General features: G+C 38.4%; 2 protein-coding genes across 5 annotated transcripts in view; both read left to right on the forward strand.

The window, feature by feature from the left end:
- slc38a3b (solute carrier family 38 member 3b) overlaps positions 1-5,900 on the forward strand; it is a 21,618-nt gene extending 15,718 nt beyond the window's left edge. For all 3 annotated transcript variants that reach the window (XM_020598179.1, XM_020598180.1, XM_020598181.1), the window contains exons 14-17: positions 479-603; positions 697-841; positions 2,933-3,036; positions 3,182-5,900. In XM_020598179.1, the coding sequence (XP_020453835.1) occupies positions 479-603; positions 697-841; positions 2,933-3,036; positions 3,182-3,286 (479 nt within the window). In that variant the 3' untranslated portion in view covers positions 3,287-5,900. The remainder of the gene's footprint in view (positions 1-478; positions 604-696; positions 842-2,932; positions 3,037-3,181) is intronic.
- Positions 5,901-6,579: 679 nt separating this feature from the next.
- LOC109958995 (guanine nucleotide-binding protein G(i) subunit alpha-2) overlaps positions 6,580-18,681 on the forward strand; it is a 43,678-nt gene continuing 31,576 nt past the window's right edge. The window contains exons 1-2 of one of the 2 annotated variants that reach the window (XM_020598015.1): positions 6,580-7,047; positions 7,175-7,415. In XM_020598015.1, the coding sequence (XP_020453671.1) occupies positions 7,298-7,415 (118 nt within the window). In that variant the 5' untranslated portion in view covers positions 6,580-7,047; positions 7,175-7,297. Of the gene's footprint in view, positions 7,416-18,681 lie in introns of both variants that reach the window. The other variant, XM_020598013.1, reaches the window with a different exon arrangement.

Here is an 18,681-nt window from a genome sequence, read left to right on the forward strand (position 1 = left end):
TTTGGTTGGGTGAATGGAAATGTTTATGCTGAAATACACAGAAAATCAAAATGATTGCAAATGGGGTTGCAGAAAAAAATTGTTCAAGGTGACCAATATTAAAAGAATCATATGGCGTGCCTGCTCAAAGCAAACCCGTCATTCACCATATTGCAGAAATCAAAATAATTTTGGCCAATAAGGAAAATCTATGGACTGTCATTGGGTTGAGTAGATGCTCTTGTCTTTTACAGCTCCTATTTATGTCTCCTATTTAAACTGCTAAGACGTTTAAAGTCTTGCATATCAATCTTGAATAGTATGTTTGTGGCAAGTAGTAGTGTTAGTGTTCTTCTGAATTTCCTCTTCAGCTTTTAACTTTTCTACACAGAGTTCACACTCCCTCTTGTGGTGACTGTTGTAATGATGCTGCCCAGTGCTATGAGGTACTACTAAGTTATGTTTTAACCAAATATTCTCTCTTTTTTCATTCCTGCAGACCATGTGGAGCCTGAACTGTTGCACACTTACAGCCAGATTGACCCTTATGACACCTTGATCCTGTGTGTGCGAGTGGCTGTCCTGACTGCTGTCACACTTACCGTCCCTATTGTGTTGTTCCCTGTAAGTTTGGGCCCTTCGTTTGTTTATTCTCTTTAATACACAACATAATATTATATTGATGTTGTATTTCTAAACTGAATGTTTTGTGCATAGGTGCGTAGAGCCATCCAGCATATGTTATTCTCTGCCAAGTCTTTCAGCTGGTTGCGTCACATTGTCATTGCTCTCATTCTGCTCACCCTCATCAACATGCTGGTGATTTTTGCTCCAAACATTCTGGACATCTTCGGCATCATTGGTTAGTATTAAACTTAACATTTCTAGAGTTGAAACATTATCAAAAATAACAGTGGTGTAATGCAGATACAATAAGGTGTAATTTCTAAAACTAGTACTTCCAAGGCACTGATTGAGATTTCACCGTGAGCACTTGATTTCATTACAGTAGCTCCTCTGGTTAATGTTTAAGGAAAGGTTTTTACTATTCAAAAAGCATCAGGTTCGGAGAGTGAAGCTGTCGATAATATCAAGAGTGAACTCAATTATATTGCCAGACGAGGATAAGTGAATAACTAACTGTCTCTTTAATAAGAGCATGGAACAAAAAAACGACACAGAAAGCAACGTAAAGCACGATGCACACACTCAGGTCGAATACGCAGTCCAGGGTCAGAGCCAGCAAATGTACACAGCTGAGGAATTCACAAAACGAGAGGTCAGAGAGGGAAGTCCGATAATCCATTCACAGAAGGCAGTCCGAAGCAAGAGGGCAGGGCAAAACACAATGGTCAAAATACATGACCCATGGTCACAACAGGAAATACCAAAAAAAAAAAACAAGAAAGCTGGAACGTCTGCACAGGAGTGAGAGAACAATCTGGCAGGTTACTGGTGGGAGAAGGCTGCTTATAATGTGATGAAAACAATCAGGAGCAGGTGAAAACAATGAGTGCCGATTAAAGTAAAATGTCCGAAACTGTGGTGAAACAAAAACAGAAAGTAATGTCAAAATAAAAAGCCTGGGACCAGAAGCCAGTGGGACAGAATCATGACAAAAAAGCTGTGGGAAAATAGTAAACATCTTATGTCACAACTAAATAACAGTAGAAAAAGATTTGACATCCTAGACATTGTAGAGATCTCACCTTATCCTCTTGTCTGGATTTACAGTATATATCTGACTATACGTTCTAGCCTATACACCCACTGGCCACTTTATTAGGTACGCATGTACAGTTTGAATGCAATTCAGTGCAACATTTCCACATTAACATCTGTGCTTATGAAGCTCAAAATGTTTCCGTTTTTGGTGAAATTGTCATAAATGTATTAATTCAATTATATGTTTATTATTGAGGCCACAGTTAAAGGTGATGTTGTACTATGGGCTATGCTAAATTCAGAGGTGTCTCTATATTTTTTGTCCACCCCAGCTACACACATGAGAGGGTCAGAATATTAGGAACAGCACTTGAATTATATACAATTGTACAGGTGTAGCTAATAAAGTGGCCTGGTAGTGTATATAATGTGATGTTACTTATTCTGTGTCTGTTTAAAGAGCAAATCCTCCCATTTATGACACAATAATGTCAGTTGTTCCCGGCACAAAAAGTAAAACAAACAAAACATTAAAAACAAAACTAACACGCACAGTGAGTACATGTTTGCTTACGGACAACATGACAGCCTGAGTCAATATTATTGTCACTCTGTCCTCAGATCAAACAGGCCCGCTGCTATAAACACGTCATGTGCTGTGCATAAGAAGGACACCAAGTGTCTGACAGGGCCACTGAAAAATTGTATTAATGAAAAATAAATAGCTAAAAATAACAATCATCAGATCAGAATCACCGTCGTTTTCTCTGGCATGTCGAATGGATCATTACAGGGAGTTCTTAGTTTAAAATAAGACAATACAATTCAATACAGTAATGGGATGTAATCATAAATATTTCTTGGCAGGTCAGATAATTTTAGAGCTAGTTTTAAAAAACAAGTTCCGTCTTAAACAAAGATGTCCTCACGCTAAGCTTGCATATTTTTAAGCTATAATTTATGGTGCGTTGTATTGATATTGTCATGACTGGGTCATACATAGATAACCCACATTTGTTAACCTTAGAAATCCATTTTGACAAAAATTAAGTGTTCTCATACTGTTGCTATGGCAAATAAAATGCTATCCATGATGCATGAAGACTTAAGATCTGGCTGAATCTTTAAACCAATTCTGTTATCAATAAACAACAAGAGAAAAACAATAACAAAAAGAAAATGATAAATTTTATGCTGTAAATGTTTTTCCTCTTTATATTATTTAGTTGACACTTCCTGTACAGCACATGCCTTTTTTTTATCCAGTTCTTCCTCTCTACCCTTTCAGGTGCCACATCAGCTCCCTGCCTCATTTTCATCTTCCCTGCTGTTTTCTACATCCGCATTGTTCCTAAAGAAGATGAACCCATGAGCTCCGTTCCTAAGATACTGGTGAGTCATGTAGTCCTGAACTATTCATTATCTTAATTTGGGGATCAGACTATGAGATTCAAGCTCAGCGTGGTCTAGTTTACATACTAGAGCTTTTGATAAGTAAACTTCTGTACCACTAGTGTTTTGTTTCCCTCATTCTCAGGCTGCCTGTTTTGCTGCCTTGGGCATCTCCTTCATGGTAATGAGCCTGAGCTTCATAATCATTGACTGGACATCAGGGAGCGGCCACGTTGCAGGAGGCCACTAGGTGCTGCTTCAATGTGTGTGTGTGTGTGGGCTTAGGAAAGAACTGGTCAGTGTAAAGTAAGCACTGCCACCTTGGTGATAACACAGTACAGAGCTGCCTGGGGGTTTTAACACTAAATAAAATATCTTGTGTGTGTCTGTTGGAATCACACTTGGAATGATCAATTAACCTTTGAACTGAAATTTAACACATGTCTGAACAAAATATTTCCATAACAGTGTTCAGTACATCACTTCAGCCTAGCACAATTGTATAGAAGTTATATGAATAATCAGGACTGAACTTTTTATACTGTCTGTTTATGAGACTAGATGCTATTTCTTCCTTTTTATTTAAATACAAACAGCTGCAGCTGGTACGTGTACTGTACAGAAAAAAGGGTCTTTTAGGCTGAAGACTGGAAGGCAGAAGCACATATAACAGAGAAAGAGATATAAGTTATTTTTACATTAATATTAGTGCACAACATTAGAACAGAGGATCTCATCCTGAACCAGAAACACGCTGACCTCTTCATCATCATGCAACATTAGACAAAAAATGCTTTTAGGCCATTTCATTTTCATGATCTGTATGTTGTCAGAGTTGTTATGTAGAGTCATACAGTGAAAGATCTTGTTCCACATGCATGAACCAGAAACGTTCTTCACAAACCCTTGTGCCTTATAGCATCTGGAACAGCACACAGACATACAGTGCAGCATGGCTGTATATGTATTTAGATACTGTAGATGTGTTTTTAATTTGAAATGGACTATATTTAACTGCTGTATACGATGAAGGTAATGATCCAAAAACCTTATGTATGATTTCAGTTTTTGTTTTAGCTTACAGTATAGAGATGATGGGAGGTTTTTCCAGACTGATGCTACTTTAAACATTTGACAAAATGCAAAAAGCTTCACTGAAGTTTAATGATGCTTTCATTGAGTGAAAATTTTAACTAGCAGTGCTATTTTTTAAGGCTGCGCTGGAAGCTTAAATGAAAAGAATAACTGGGCATTTTGGTGAATATGCTTAATTTGCTTTCTTGCTGAAAGTTAGATGAGAAGACTGATGGGTCATTTAGCTTTGCATAAAGACTGGGTTTCAGGGGTTATTTATCAAACCTGTAGTCTTTCAACCACCGGCCAAGAAATAGCCCAACACACAACCTTGTGTTTTTTTTGTACAAATTAAACAGATATGTTCATAAATGAGTCCAGTCTCTGTGCTAAGCTAACTGCCTGCTAAGGCTACAGTAGCTTTATATGATACAAACATACATTAAGAGTGGTATTGCTCTTCTTGTCTAATTCTCAGAACGCAAACAGGCATATTTCCCAAAATGTCATAATATTATGATTAAGTGATCTAGAATTTAAAAACTAATGTCATCAAAAAAAATCTGCACATACCTCTAGTGAATGAGAACATATGATATCTAGTGTATGTGGACACCTGAGCAATGTACATATCTCAGAATTTATGCAAATATGAGGATAAAGTTTTACATCCAGCTTGTCCTGCAGTTGTTACAGTGGACTGCACAGGAACTGATTTTCCTTCCCAAACCTTCACATGTAGATGTTATTGTATTTGTCATCATACAGTGAACTCTGTTGAAGTCCATGTATATTTTGTGGTTATTATAGTGTCTATGAAACTTGTCTTAAAAGATGCAACATTCATTTTGAGCTTAATTTTGAGATGTGGATACTTCCAGTATTTGTAAATTTTCAGACTGATTTTGAATAATACGATAGCATTGACACACCGCACATGAGTTCACAGTGTACAGATGACATGACCATTTCTTTATATACAAATATATTGTATGTCACACAATAGCATGTTTTAAAGCAATGCACATTTTTAACTTAACTAACTAAAAACTCAGCAAAATGTCATGTCAAATATTTGCTGCTTGTGCCCAAAGATGGTTTTATAATTGTATCACAACTCTCAGGCTTCAGAAAAGTCCTGTGAAATTCTCTAATTTTATTTATATATAACTTTTTTCTTCAGTCGTTCTTATTCCTGATCAAGGTGTTTTATGGACAAATTATGAACAACAGCACGAGAAATCTTTAGTGCACATACTGACCTCAATCTCTTGCTTTTTGAAGTTGTTGTGGCATAAATGAAGGTTTAGTTTTGACAAGTTTAGTGAACAGACTTTAAAGGCTTGTGTCTAACAGCCTGATTTGAAACACCACATTTTAAATACAAAGTCACAGTACATCTGTTATGCATTTTTCAGTTAGACAAATAAATATATGTTATATTTTATTATAGCTTTAGTTCAAGACATAAATCTATGGAAATGACACAACAGTAGGTAAATAAGGTATATGAATTTTGGTGAACTAGATGTGGCTTTATATAAATAATGTATATAAATGTAGATGTTTTATATTTGTGCAGCATATTTACAGCAGCTTGCAAAGTGTAAATAGCAGGGACTGTTTTAGTTTGGCAATAAAATAATTGTAGATTTTTTTTACAATGTTTCTGTTGTCATCCATTCTCCCTATAATGAAGGCTAAGCATTTTACAGAAATAAACAGAAAAACGTGGACAACATGATCCCTCACCTCGGACCTCGTTATGTTAACACACAACAGGGTTTTACTGCAAATAAGTGACTTCACTTTGATTCGTTTATAGATAAAACAGCAGAAGATTTGTGCATTTCTGACACCTACACAGCAACTGCAACTCTCATAGCAACACAATGCACCCAGCTGCCTCAAAGGAAGTATGGCAACACCAGTGAGCAACACTTAGATGGCACATTAGACTTCATTTAGCAATTTAAAAAAATGGAATTTAACTACATTAGATTATTATCTAATGATGTATGCAATGGAGCCTTAATAGATATGAAGTCTTGTCAGCTTAATTCTGTCTGTTACAAATGAAAAAGGCTAAAAACATAACGTCACTTTAACACTACAGGGAGCCAATAAAAGAAAGGTTTAAGAACTATACTATAAATTAAAGAGCATTTCCATAGCTGAACGACTTTGATGAACATTTCTGCCATTTTATTTTCTTTTTTTTATGTTTTGCTGTTTAACTCCCATCCTCTTCTTAATTGTATTTCAGTATTTCAATTGTCTTTTTTTTTTTACCTTTATGAATTCATAGAATGGGCCAGTAAATGTAAACTAACAGAGAACATATCCAGATATGGCCATGTGGCAGCGCTGTCCACCAGCTCTTCCATCGGCCTAATTATGTGCCAAAGTATTTCACAAACATGTGACAGAAAGACCCGTTAGCCATTTTATCTGTCCACCCTGCATCACTGCAAAGACAAACCTGATCCTGCACACTCACAGGCAGTCAGAGAGAAACATTCTGTCCACCGTGTCTCTGAGTCTGCATCCTTGGCAGATGCAGAGGAATGAAGTTGGCACAGCGCCCGCTGCAGTCTGCACACCACACTCTTGAAATCACGCCTCACTGGCTTCTCGTCTAATTGGTTCTAGCCAAGCCACCGTGGAGAGCTCACCTGTTTTAGTTGGACTATCGCGATAAGGTGTCCAAATGACGCGGATGCGACTGATTGACCGCTTCCAGTAGTCACAGGGCTGGCCTAACTCGGGGTTTGTGCGTGAGCTTAATTGAGCACCAAGAAAGACTGCACGACAGGCCAAAAGACAAGAGAAGCGGAACAGTGAGCGCAGGCATCTCAGCCTATGAATGGGTCCAGGACTACGCACCGAGGGCTTTGCGCTTATGGACATGGACCACCGTTAACAGCCTGAGATTCGGTGTGAAAATCCAAATATTTGGATGCATCTGCTTCATCTTTGAACTTCTAGTTAAACAGAAGATCAATTGTACTCAATATTTACGCGTGGGTAAACAGAAAACATTGGCATTGACTGTTTTCCTCAGAAAGGAGGTCTGGAAGCAGGAGCTGCTCCATCGTTGTTTGTGGCATCGGTAGGCACACTGAGACCTTCAGCACTGAAGCCTTGTTTTTGCGGGAGTGGTCGGTGCGCCCCTGCGTTTGGAGCCATGGGTTGTACGGTGAGCGCCGAGGATAAGGCTGCCGCGGAGAGGTCAAAGATGATTGACAAAAATCTCCGAGAGGACGGAGAGAAAGCAGCCAGAGAAGTGAAACTGCTTTTGTTAGGTAGGTTCCAGCCTGGAGGTTGTTCTTCATGTTACATCACGAAACTATAATGAGTAATGCACTGCTAAAATACCTCCAGAGTTTTGGAGTGACATTTTGTAGAATCGCAGATCATCTGATTAAACGTCATAACATTATCAGTGACAAAGTAGCAAAATGCTGCAGTGAAACTGTAGAAACCACCAATGCACAGTTTGGACTAGAACTGTTCAATGCAAAGGGAGGACTATCACTTAGGTGTTAACACACTACAAGCTAGTGATATAATTTTACAGCTGTCAGATCTAAACAGTCAGCAGCAGTGGCATCAAAACACATAGTGTTGATCCTCCTTACAGGGAAGACAGGGGCCCTGGTTTACAGCACAGAACAGAGGCCATTTCAAGGCTCATGCTTCCAGCCATCACATCATCACAGCTTGTAACTTTTGTTTGCCAACACATTTGCCAACACAAATGTCCACATACTTGGCGAAAATTCAGATATCATCATATCAACATGCCCCATAGTTTCTGGGATCTCTGTGCTGGCAAGTTGCCCAGAAAGCTTGATTCAATATATTGAACCTGTGGTAACAGAGTCACACTTACACCATTCTTAAATGCACACCAGCCTCTTTGAATAGAAAAACAATCTGAGTTCTTTTTTTTTAAAGATAATTTTATTAAATGGATTCTGGAGCTGGAAAAACACATTCTCCTTTCCATCTTCTACCTTCCAACAAGCAACAAACACACATCCTCCCACTCATTGCCAGTTTCTCACTTCCCTGCTTATCCAGTGAATCTGTCTTCATTTGCCGTCATCTTGCTCTTGATTTGTCTTTCTCCTTCTAATTGTTTAAATATGCACACAGCTCAACTGACATCTGACCTGGAATAGAATTGAAAACTTAAGGAGGATTGTGTGTGTATGTGTGTACTGGTAGCACGAGTGTGATGTGATGGGGTTGAGGTAGCTGTTTAAGGTTGGACAGGTGTCATCTTACAAGCTGTTAGTATAAAGGACAGTATCCAGCCAAGTGTGTGTGGTGTGTCTAAGTGTCTGTGTGATGGCTGTGTTTTTAAGTCTTGATAACCTGAAGTCAGATAGACTCACTAATTAATTATCATCCTTGGAAGGATTATTATTATTAATACAGTGGGATATCCTTATTTTCAGCTTTGAACTAAACTGTTTCCAAAAAGCTGATGGGAAATTGAGCACCGTTTGCTATCTGAAGACCAAATGCTCCTTTTGTAACTAGTTTTTATCCCGCTGGATACAGACTTTCTTTCTTTATTTGAGTGTTTTCCTCAGTAAAAAAAACATCTGTTGGTTAAACCTGTAATATGTTGATGGATGACCTTGGCCTCGTTCTGCTCTTCATCACACGTAGACATGCAGCAGGTCATTCAGCAACAGCAAAGCACTAGTACAAAACCTGTAAGAATAAAAAATGGAACTGGAGGTACAGGACATGGAGTTAGCTATTTCTGATATGTCAGTGAATTATCAAATGAATGATTGCTGAATTCCATTAGGTGCTTTAGCTTCAGGGTCCTGGTCTTGTGCGTGCTGACTCACTGTCATGGCCTAATGGATGAATGAATGGAGCTATTGTTCATATTTTTATTAACACATGCTTTTCCTACTATAACAAGTCAAAACGTCTGCTGTGAAAATACAAAGAGGTTCTATACTCTACCATATACAGAGGTAATCACTGAGTGTTAAGAATAAACAAAACCTTTTCTTAAAAGAAACTGATGCATAAGGCCACATATGTATTTGAAGGGTTAACTTGACTTAGGGGTCATTTTTAATACCTTTTAGTATAAAAAACAATTTCTCATCCCTACAGCTTTGTATTGTCTGCAGATTAGGGCTAGATTATTATTGTTTGATGTCTTTCAGTGGAATACAAGTGAGTGAGCTGCAGCTAAAGATTATTTTTATTATTGATTAATCTGTTGATTATTTTCTTGACTGTGAAAATCCTCTGTCCCAGTTTCCCAATGCTCAGGGTGATCTTTTCAAATGTTTTGTGTTGCCCAGTAGTAATCATAGTCAAGAAAATAAAAGTAGATAGAGAGAAAATTGTATTTATTAAGCAGTCTGGATTCAGTTTGTCTTATCACAGTGTACACTGGCTCTCCAGGCATGTTTCTTCCTAGACCTGTTTTTATAGTCTATGTCGATCCCAAAGCCAGTAGGTTTGTATTATTAATGTGCTCTAAGGCCATTCGTATGATTAAATCTGTCTAGTATGGGCAGCACCAAATCTCCGTACTGAAGGTCAAGCATCTGGAGTGACTGTTCTAACAAATCAACAACACAAAACCAAGAGTAACGTTGATTAAAGATTCACATTGATGCTAATGGAAATGCATGGGGTGATATTTTGGTACACAATGGCAGTTTTGTAGATTTGACTGCACAAGTCACTGCACATTAGTAAATACAACCAGAGTTTCTCAGTTTTACACTTTGGCTTATGTACAGATTAAACAAATAAGAAAGAACATGTTAATTAGTGAGCTTTAGAAGTGCTTACTGTATATCTGGACTTGGTTAGCTTTGGACAGGGCCAGGTTAGCTGTTTTCAGTCTTTGTGTTAAACTAACTTCCCCAGCTGCTGGTGGTAGCATCATATTGCACAGACAGATATGAGAGTGACATCAATCTAATGTAACTCTCAGGAAGAATGTGAATAATCATATATACCAACATGCTAAACTAGTCCCTTACCAAGCTGGGATAAAGCATCCCAATTACAGATCTTTGGTGATACTGGGAGAAGTCATGTTTTTGGCACAGGAATCCAGTATGTTGAGTAACATTTTCTCTGTTGTCTTATAAGATTCTTTGAAGAAAAAAAAAAAAACACCATGTAATCATGTAGGGATGTCTGTAATGCCACGCCCTGTTAAGGTATTATTTCTGTGCTTCAGGACCTTTAGGACAGAAATGAACAAAATCACTAAATGAAAATGATATGATAACAACCTCTGGCTTGTTCCAACTGACCCTGTACCGACAGCACTGAGAACATGCAGGAGGCTGCTGCTTGTTGGTTTTTCACTGTAAAGTTGAGCTGAGGACATAATGTAGCTGACACAACAGTTGTATTTGTCTCGTTTGTGTATGAGAAGGTGCTGCTGACTTATTTTGGCAAAGAGAAGATGAGTCACTTGATGGTAGCTAGTGAAGCATGAAAGGGGTACATCCAACTTTTTAATGGCTCTGCGGCATTCAGCCAGTCTGTTTATTTGTTTTTGTTTTTGTTTTTATAATCATGAGTTCTGGGGAAACTAAAAGGCCTGTTCCTTTTTTTTTTTCTTGCAGAATGAGTAAGGTCTGTCTTTGCTTACCATGTTGTTGAGGACACAACGTGCGTAATAAACCACATTACTTGATTTATGTAACGGCCCATGGTGAGTGTCAGTGGGGACCGGGGATGGACAGTCAGAAACAAATTATGTGGTAGAGAACAAAAATGAATATTTGTTGAGCTGTTTCCGGACTGTTAAGAGCTTTCGTGTGTCCCCTAACTGCCTGGGCTGTTCCACAGAACCATATTTCATTACAGGGCTAAAAGGAAACCTTGACAGTTTCATATGAAACTCTTCTCTTACTGCTCTTAGTGCTTTAAGAAAACGCTGATTTCACCTTGTTGTGCCATACTTGAGCTCTCTGTGTAACGGACTGACTAGATGCATTTATCAGCACAGAAACCAGGAACAAAAAAGCATGTTGCATAAAGCTATAGTGCAGCATTTCAGTAGGGAAGTGGGGATTATGACAGCTTGACAGTATTTCTTATACAGTATGCTCACTGTTAATAGTGGAGGGACATTGTTTACAGAATAAATCAAAAGTGTAAAAGTAGAGGGGACTGAAACAGGATTTTAAAAGTGGATAGGGACAGCCCATCACCATTGGAAATGACACTCTTGACACTCTTGAGACTGTTGAATTGTTTAAAGAAGTTGGAAGTGGGGTTGAGAACAGTAACAGCCTACTTGAGGCACATTCCTTATAACAGGCTAATTTACATATGCCACCTGTGTCTATGAGTTTTCAGAGGAGCAAGATAGCTATTCTAGCTAGTGTGGTTTTAGGTCTTGACTGTGTAGTAGTGAAAACACTGGTCTAAATGCAAAGCAGTGCCAGAGGTTTCAGCCATTAGACAACTATGCAGTAATGTTCTGCCCTCTCAGGCGACTGTAGACATGTTGCAGTTGGGTGCTATTCACTATACAGAAGCAATATGATCAAACCTATGACCAAAAAATATGGTTATATACACATAAGTATAAAATTACCAGGGTGATAGCAGGTCATCATTTCAGCACAGGCAGAGCTGTACCGTAACCATCATCACATTATTACACTTAATCAGATTTAAACTAAATCTGATTTCACATTCAAAAGAATCTAACGGAGCAAGATACTGCTGAATCCGAGGGACTCTTTCAGTTCCCCTGTTACAAATTTTCACCCAAAAATGTTAAGTGAGGATATGCTTTGTTCCTCTGAACCCCCCATAAATCAGCCTCCACTGCAGCTTGTCTCTAATTCCCACCTCGGGCAGACTATAATAATACCACTTCACAGTAGACATGAGTCAGTTCTCCTGACCGAGATGAGGGCTCAGGGTGAGACTGTCCATCCAGAGGTGACAACTTCACAACTACCCACAAACTGAAAGAATATGTATACTTATGCACTGTTAGTCATGTCTCTGGTGAATACCACTAAGTTCTCAGTAAATGCATGGGTATTTATGTGCTGAACCAGCAAAAAATGGATCCTCATTGCAGTCTCAGTTAACAAACCATTTTACTTACTGTGTGTGTGTATATAAAGTTTGCACCTTTACAGATGGTACTAAGTAAGAATTACTGGTTTGCTGTGAAGAAAATGAAGAATTTCCAGTAAATCCTCTAATAAAAATTCTTTTGGGGGGGGGGGGTGGAGCATAAGAGAGTGCCTTCTGCTCAAAGAATGTCAGTGATTTAAGGATTTTTCTTAATGAGGAGAGCTGACTCACAGGTCACAGTGGACTAATGAGCATGGGGATGGTACATCTTTCATGCCTTGTGTTTGCCTGTTTTTGGATCTGTGAATGAGATGGCGTGCGTCTGTTTAAGACAGTGTACGTGTGTCCGATTGCTTGTTATAGGGGAAAGTGAGTTCTGAATATTTCCTGAAGCAGCTAGACGGCTCATGACATGTGACAAGTTTGGTATTTGAGGAAGTGAATATGACATTCATGTTCAAGGTTATGTGGTTATGACACATGTACACTTTATTTAGAAGTTGATATCTTTGTGTACACGTTTTTGTACAGAAGTGGAAGGTATACTCACAATTGAAGACGGATCAAAGAACACTTCAGAGCTCAACATAACAATTTCACCAAAATGAAGATAAAATAATTATTACATTTTTTGAAATTTTTTTATAATGCTGACATAATCAGTTTTTAGTCACTAAGGGTGAAGGACTGACAGACGTATCCTTACATGTGAAGTATAGTCTTAGAAACTTTCTATGGCTAAAGTGCTTGCAAACAAATGAAGCAGGGTTTGTACCCGGTACAAGGGTTAATGGCAGTACTGCTTTTGATAGCCACAGTGTAAATTTTGATTTATATCCCAGTTTCCTTCATGTGATTTCCACAGCCCTGACGAGCAGCTGCACACATCAGAGCAACATCAGTTACAGCATACAGCAGACTATGACTTAGCTATGGTAGGTATGTGTTTAGGCTGCTGTAAAATGTTAACGCACAACTGTACATCCCTGTTTTTTAACTACACAGTGCAGTATCTTAGCATTTAGCTAGCTAGATGTTTGACTTTCTTTGGTAGATAAGAGCTAACTAATTAATAACACTAATTAAAATTTCACCTCTCCGTGACTCACTTTGAAATTTTGCTTATGGTGTAGTTTCTGCAGAGATGTCACCTTTCTAGCCTTTCACTGAAAATGTATCTGTTGGCTTTGTGATAGAGAACCTGCAGTTGCTATCCAGCAGTTCTCTGCAGTCTTTGAAGTTTTAGATGGGAGCTGTTTTTAATTAACTTTATGTTTATCACAGCTGACCAATGTGTGCAAAATAAATAAACAAACAGACTCATCTTCTGTTTGTGGCAGATGACATACCTGATCCTTCCCCTTCTTTTGTTTTCCTATCACATCTCCATTATCAGCCCCATTTATAATTTAGGATGCTTCTTTTATGTCTGCCCTCCGCATCTTTTCACCTTCCACTCAGCCTCTTTCATACAGTGCAACAGGGCCTCAGCAAATTGCTAAGGTCTTGATCGAATGAAGATGTGCCAGCATGTTACCTGTGTAAACATCAATACATCCACATTAGTTACACTTAACTCCAAAGCTAGTTGCTGTAGGAGGTGCTGGGTATACTGTACCTTCGCATGGTCTTGACCTTTTAAATGGTTGTGTAGAAACCAATTAAAACCCAGTTTGATGGAGGGTTCAGACTGTTGCTGAGATAAAGGTGAGTGGTGGATCAAACAGATGGTAGAGACAGAAAATAACGGAGAAGCAAAGAACTGCTCAAGATTTCCATAGATCATGCAGTTACCTGAAACCACCACAAATGGAAACACTGACAATTCATGTTTTACAATTTTGTCTAGGAAGAGACAGTTCTGATGAATATATCAACAAGAATCGCATATTTATGATGGTTAAATCTAAGCATAAGTCTGCCAAAGGTCACACAGAAATACTCAGAACTGAAGTGCCAACATCTCACAATTTTAGGGATGCAATTAATGATTATTTTGCTGATCAATAAATCTATAATTTGTGCAGTTTTTCTGTTAGCTCTTTAGACCATAAACATAGAAAGAGTGAGCACTGCCCATCAAGTTTCAATGAATAGTTTAAAATAATTCACTGAAGGTGTTTCTGTTCATTTTCTATTAATTGAATTATCAAGTAATAGAGTAATTCTTTCAGCAAGTTTTGCATAATTAAAATGAAATGTATTCAGCTGTACTGTGTAAAAAGCCTTGGATATTTTGTACAATGTTCACTAACTTGACACTTTATCAAGATGTGTATTTGTACCATACATATGCCAACTGGTCCAACCAGGTCCTGGACTGTGAAACAACATAGTGAAACTGCATGTTGTTCCCTCTGGACATAGTTTAACACTGGGCATGAGATATCAGACCACTTTAATGGGCAAAGCGCCACAACAAATGTCAGTGTGTTGAACCTCTGCACAACATTCACTATTGGATTTCCTACCTGAATCTGTTCACCTCCTGAAGTGAAGTACGGCCAGAATGGTCCAGTGGGAGACTCATGACTGTGCTGGTATATTACAGTCATCTGTCTGTCGCACACTCCTAAATGTGCTAGGTAGTATCATTAGGTAGAACCACAAAGTGTGAAATTCCCATATTCTGCAGAAGTAGCAGACTCAAAAGAAATGCTGTTGATCATAGACTGTTGGACACATACAGTATGTGCACATGAAAGCACCATCTCTCCAGCAGAAGGTAAAACGCAAGGTCGGTTTCCATCCATTTGATTTCATGTGCATTTTCAGTTTGTGCATAAAAACAGTAGCGGATGGAAAAATACATCAGTTAGCATTTTCTTTTGCCAATGTTTTCAAATTTCAGTCACAGTTTGCACTAGATTGTATGATGACCATTTAGAGGTGGAATGAACTTAGTTAAATAGGCAGGATTCATTTAGTCTACATGGACAGGGTCTTCCTGGCTCACCTACCTGTCAACAGAATGCACTTGTTATTAATCTTAATTAATAACAATTAATAATAACTAGCAACTCCTTGTGGCTGTTAGACTGTTAGACTGGATTTTCTAACTAACTAATATGGCTGTTATTAATCATGCCTTTTAACATTTCTACAGCCTATTATCATGGAATGAAGAAAATACATCTCCAAATATTTATATAAGCTGCCTTAGCTCTGTTAAACCTCCGTTACTGGTGGTAAAAAATTGTATATTAAATTGTGTAAATTTATGACTCACTTATATTTCTTAAGGAAATTAAAAGTTATTTGTTGACAATGAATAGCTCATATAGTAGATTTATATGGATATTCTGTGATACTTATATTCCTATAAATAATATAAATCTAATATTGTGCAAACACTTGTGTTTGTACAGGTATTAAAGACTGTTTTTCAAACGCCAGTTCCGACTTCCAGAAATGTGGTTGTAAAGGTGCCCAGCTGCCAAAAGAAGTGCTCAGGGCTTTACCGACACTCCTGTTTCTTGTCAGCATTTGCAGAGAAGCAATTAGCCTGCATCACCTACATCACCAGCTGCTGCAGGGAGTGCATCGAAACGGTGGCTGTGCTGCTTGAAATGTCTGCTCAGCAGCAATGTTTGTTCAGTGCCTTCAACAGCATTTGTGATCTGTAGCCTTCATACAGAGTGGATCCAACTCAGGATCACTCACTGATTTAACTCCCAGTTGATCTATTGGTATCAACCACCCTCCACACACATTCAGACATTCATAAAATACACAATAGACTGCTTACATACAGTATTAATCACACTGACCAAAAGATACAATATGTTACACAGCAATTCAAAAACAAGTCTACAGGTTATGATAGGATTATAGCCAGTTTAAAATCAAGTTAATTAGTGTGGGTTATTATAAGCCTAATGTACACAATAAACCAGACTTAGACCTTTTGAGTGTGTCAGGAAAACTTGCAAAAATACTACAATAGTTAAAAGTTGGAAACGCCACGGTACTGTAAGGATCAGAGGGAACACCTTTCCAGGTCTAATCTCCAGAAAAACAGGCAGCACCTGCACCACAGAGGCGAGATGCTGGTGATTTAATGCCTCAGCGCTGGTGAGAGCTGTGGCTGGAGGCATTATGTTTTCGAGTTATCCGTCCGTCCGTCTGGCCTATTCTCGTGAACATGACATCTTACATTAAGGGAATCTCTTTAAATTTGGCAAAAACATATCCACTTGGATTCAGAAATGAGCTGATTAGATTTTGGTGACCTCATGTCCTGTGAATTTGACTTGCTGGCAGAGGCTTACAACCACGAAGCGATAATTCTAGTTTCTGGTTAAAGACACACTGAAACATACAACATGACACAACAAGCATACAACCATAATTCTAGTTTTTAAGCATGTGTATTTGCATAGGAAGTACCTCAGACATGGAAAGTGCCGTTAAGGGTACAGTGAGCGTACTGAATCTTTGGTGAATGAAGTTTATCCAGTGTGGCTCAGTAAATTATAGCTCACAATGATGAATCAGTCTTGTCTCCATTCCTCCCTGCCTGGTTGCCATGGTTATATCCATACTGAATGATACACTTTGTCATTCTCCTCATTCTGCAACAACAGCAGGCACCAAAAATACTGGCGGTGATCAATATTTAACCAACATATTTGAATATAAAACAAGAAAGAATGTAAGCAGATAACAGTAATGGGCTTCTACCAAAATAGCTTAAAATGGAAAAAAAGGTCTGATGAAAGTTTACAATGAAGCAGAATGTGTTATTTATTATCTTTATTGTATATCATTGTCAGAGTAATAAACTCTGACCATTTTTCTCCTGTCATACTGTAAAAAGAACATCCAACTGTCTTACAAACACAATCTTAAAAGTGTTTTTCAACTCATTAAAAGTTGAATATTACTGCTAATCCTACAGCTCCTTTTCTCTAAGATAAAAATCAGTAAGCACCACCTGAGTGTGACCTGCATATTCTTGCCACTACATGGCATTATTAGTTTCTTTTGATTCTCTTCTAAAATCTCTTCAGAGACAGTGTAACAGAAGAGAAGTGGGAGGGGGGGATTTTAATCTTTAATCCCCCCCTCCCACTTCTCTGTCTTTTGTTACACTGTCACAAATAAACATTTAAAATGGTTTTATCAGAAAAATAAAACAAATAGCTAGTTAACACAGCGTCCCTCATCACAGAACAGCCGTCATTTCCTGCTTGTTGTCCAATTCCACCTGCTCTCAGTCAAATCACCTACCATTGATTTCTTTAGAGCGACTAACTCAGCAGTCTTAGGAAATGAAAAGACATTCAATGTGCCATTATGCTGTAATTGCCATTTGTCATGACAGTGGCTGTTTTTCAGCAAAACTGGCATAGTTTCTCTCTAACATTTCTTTTTGATGCTATGCTGACATGTACTTAGGGGAGATCCAGGGCGAATGTACCATGTTTTCATTTTACTTTGTGTGATCGCATTTCATTCGTGGACACTTACACATCATCCGCTAATATCCACACACATTTTTGTGATTAAGTGTATGACCCTGAAGTAATCTTACCTTCAATAGAAGTCGTGCAAGTGTATTTTATGTGCATTATGTTACCCAGTAATGCAGCAGCCTGAGGCGTTGCACAGCCGAAGCCCACAGGCGAAGCCTATTTTACCGCTGTTGCCCTCACTAAACTCCCCCTTTAACCTCATCAGCTAATCTAATGAAAAGTCTCTGGGTCTTTCATACCTCTGTTAATTTTCCTCATCCTCACTCTGGACATACTGTGTGGGCACAACACGCATCAAATGGACCCAAGTTTCATAACCCTCACATCTGTATGACTTTAACGGATAGTGGGTCCATTGTACAACCGCTCTCCCCTGTACTGTCGTCCTGGATCTCCCCTAACTTGCAGGCAATTCTTTTCAATATCAGTCATCTTGACACATACAGTGGATGTTAACTGTTGAAGATCTGGCACTCAGGAGTGGAAAATCTGAAGGTTTTGGGAATGAATGGAGCACACAGTTGTCAGAATCTGTCTGAAAATCCTGTTGGACAAATACTGATAGCAACTTAAGGCCAGAAAGATAAACACATTAACCAAAAAATTGATGATGTGATGCTATTTCCCAAAGGTAGTGTGAGCTGATGACCCAATTAGCATCCCTCAGTGAAACATCACTCTAAATTGTTACTACAAAAGAAGGCAGGAGACCATTTAAAAATGCATTTCATTTAAGGCTGCTTTAATACCATTCCTGTTTAGCAGATAATGGTGAGAGACATCAGAGTTTTTGTTTATTGGTGATGGCCAATTTCCATCTGATTGTATTATATTAACAACTAAAATATAAATTCTACATGTTGGTAATGTGTCTGAACGCACCAGTATCACCAGCATTTGTATGTCAGAGGAGGAGTGAGAAATTTGATTTGTGATTTGTTTTACAGCAGTATATCTACTGTAAGTAGTAGCTGTCTTATCTCAC

Source organism: Monopterus albus, unplaced genomic scaffold (genome assembly GCF_001952655.1).
Source record: "Monopterus albus unplaced genomic scaffold, M_albus_1.0 scaffold36.1, whole genome shotgun sequence".
Classification (NCBI taxonomy): domain Eukaryota; kingdom Metazoa; phylum Chordata; class Actinopteri; order Synbranchiformes; family Synbranchidae; genus Monopterus; species Monopterus albus.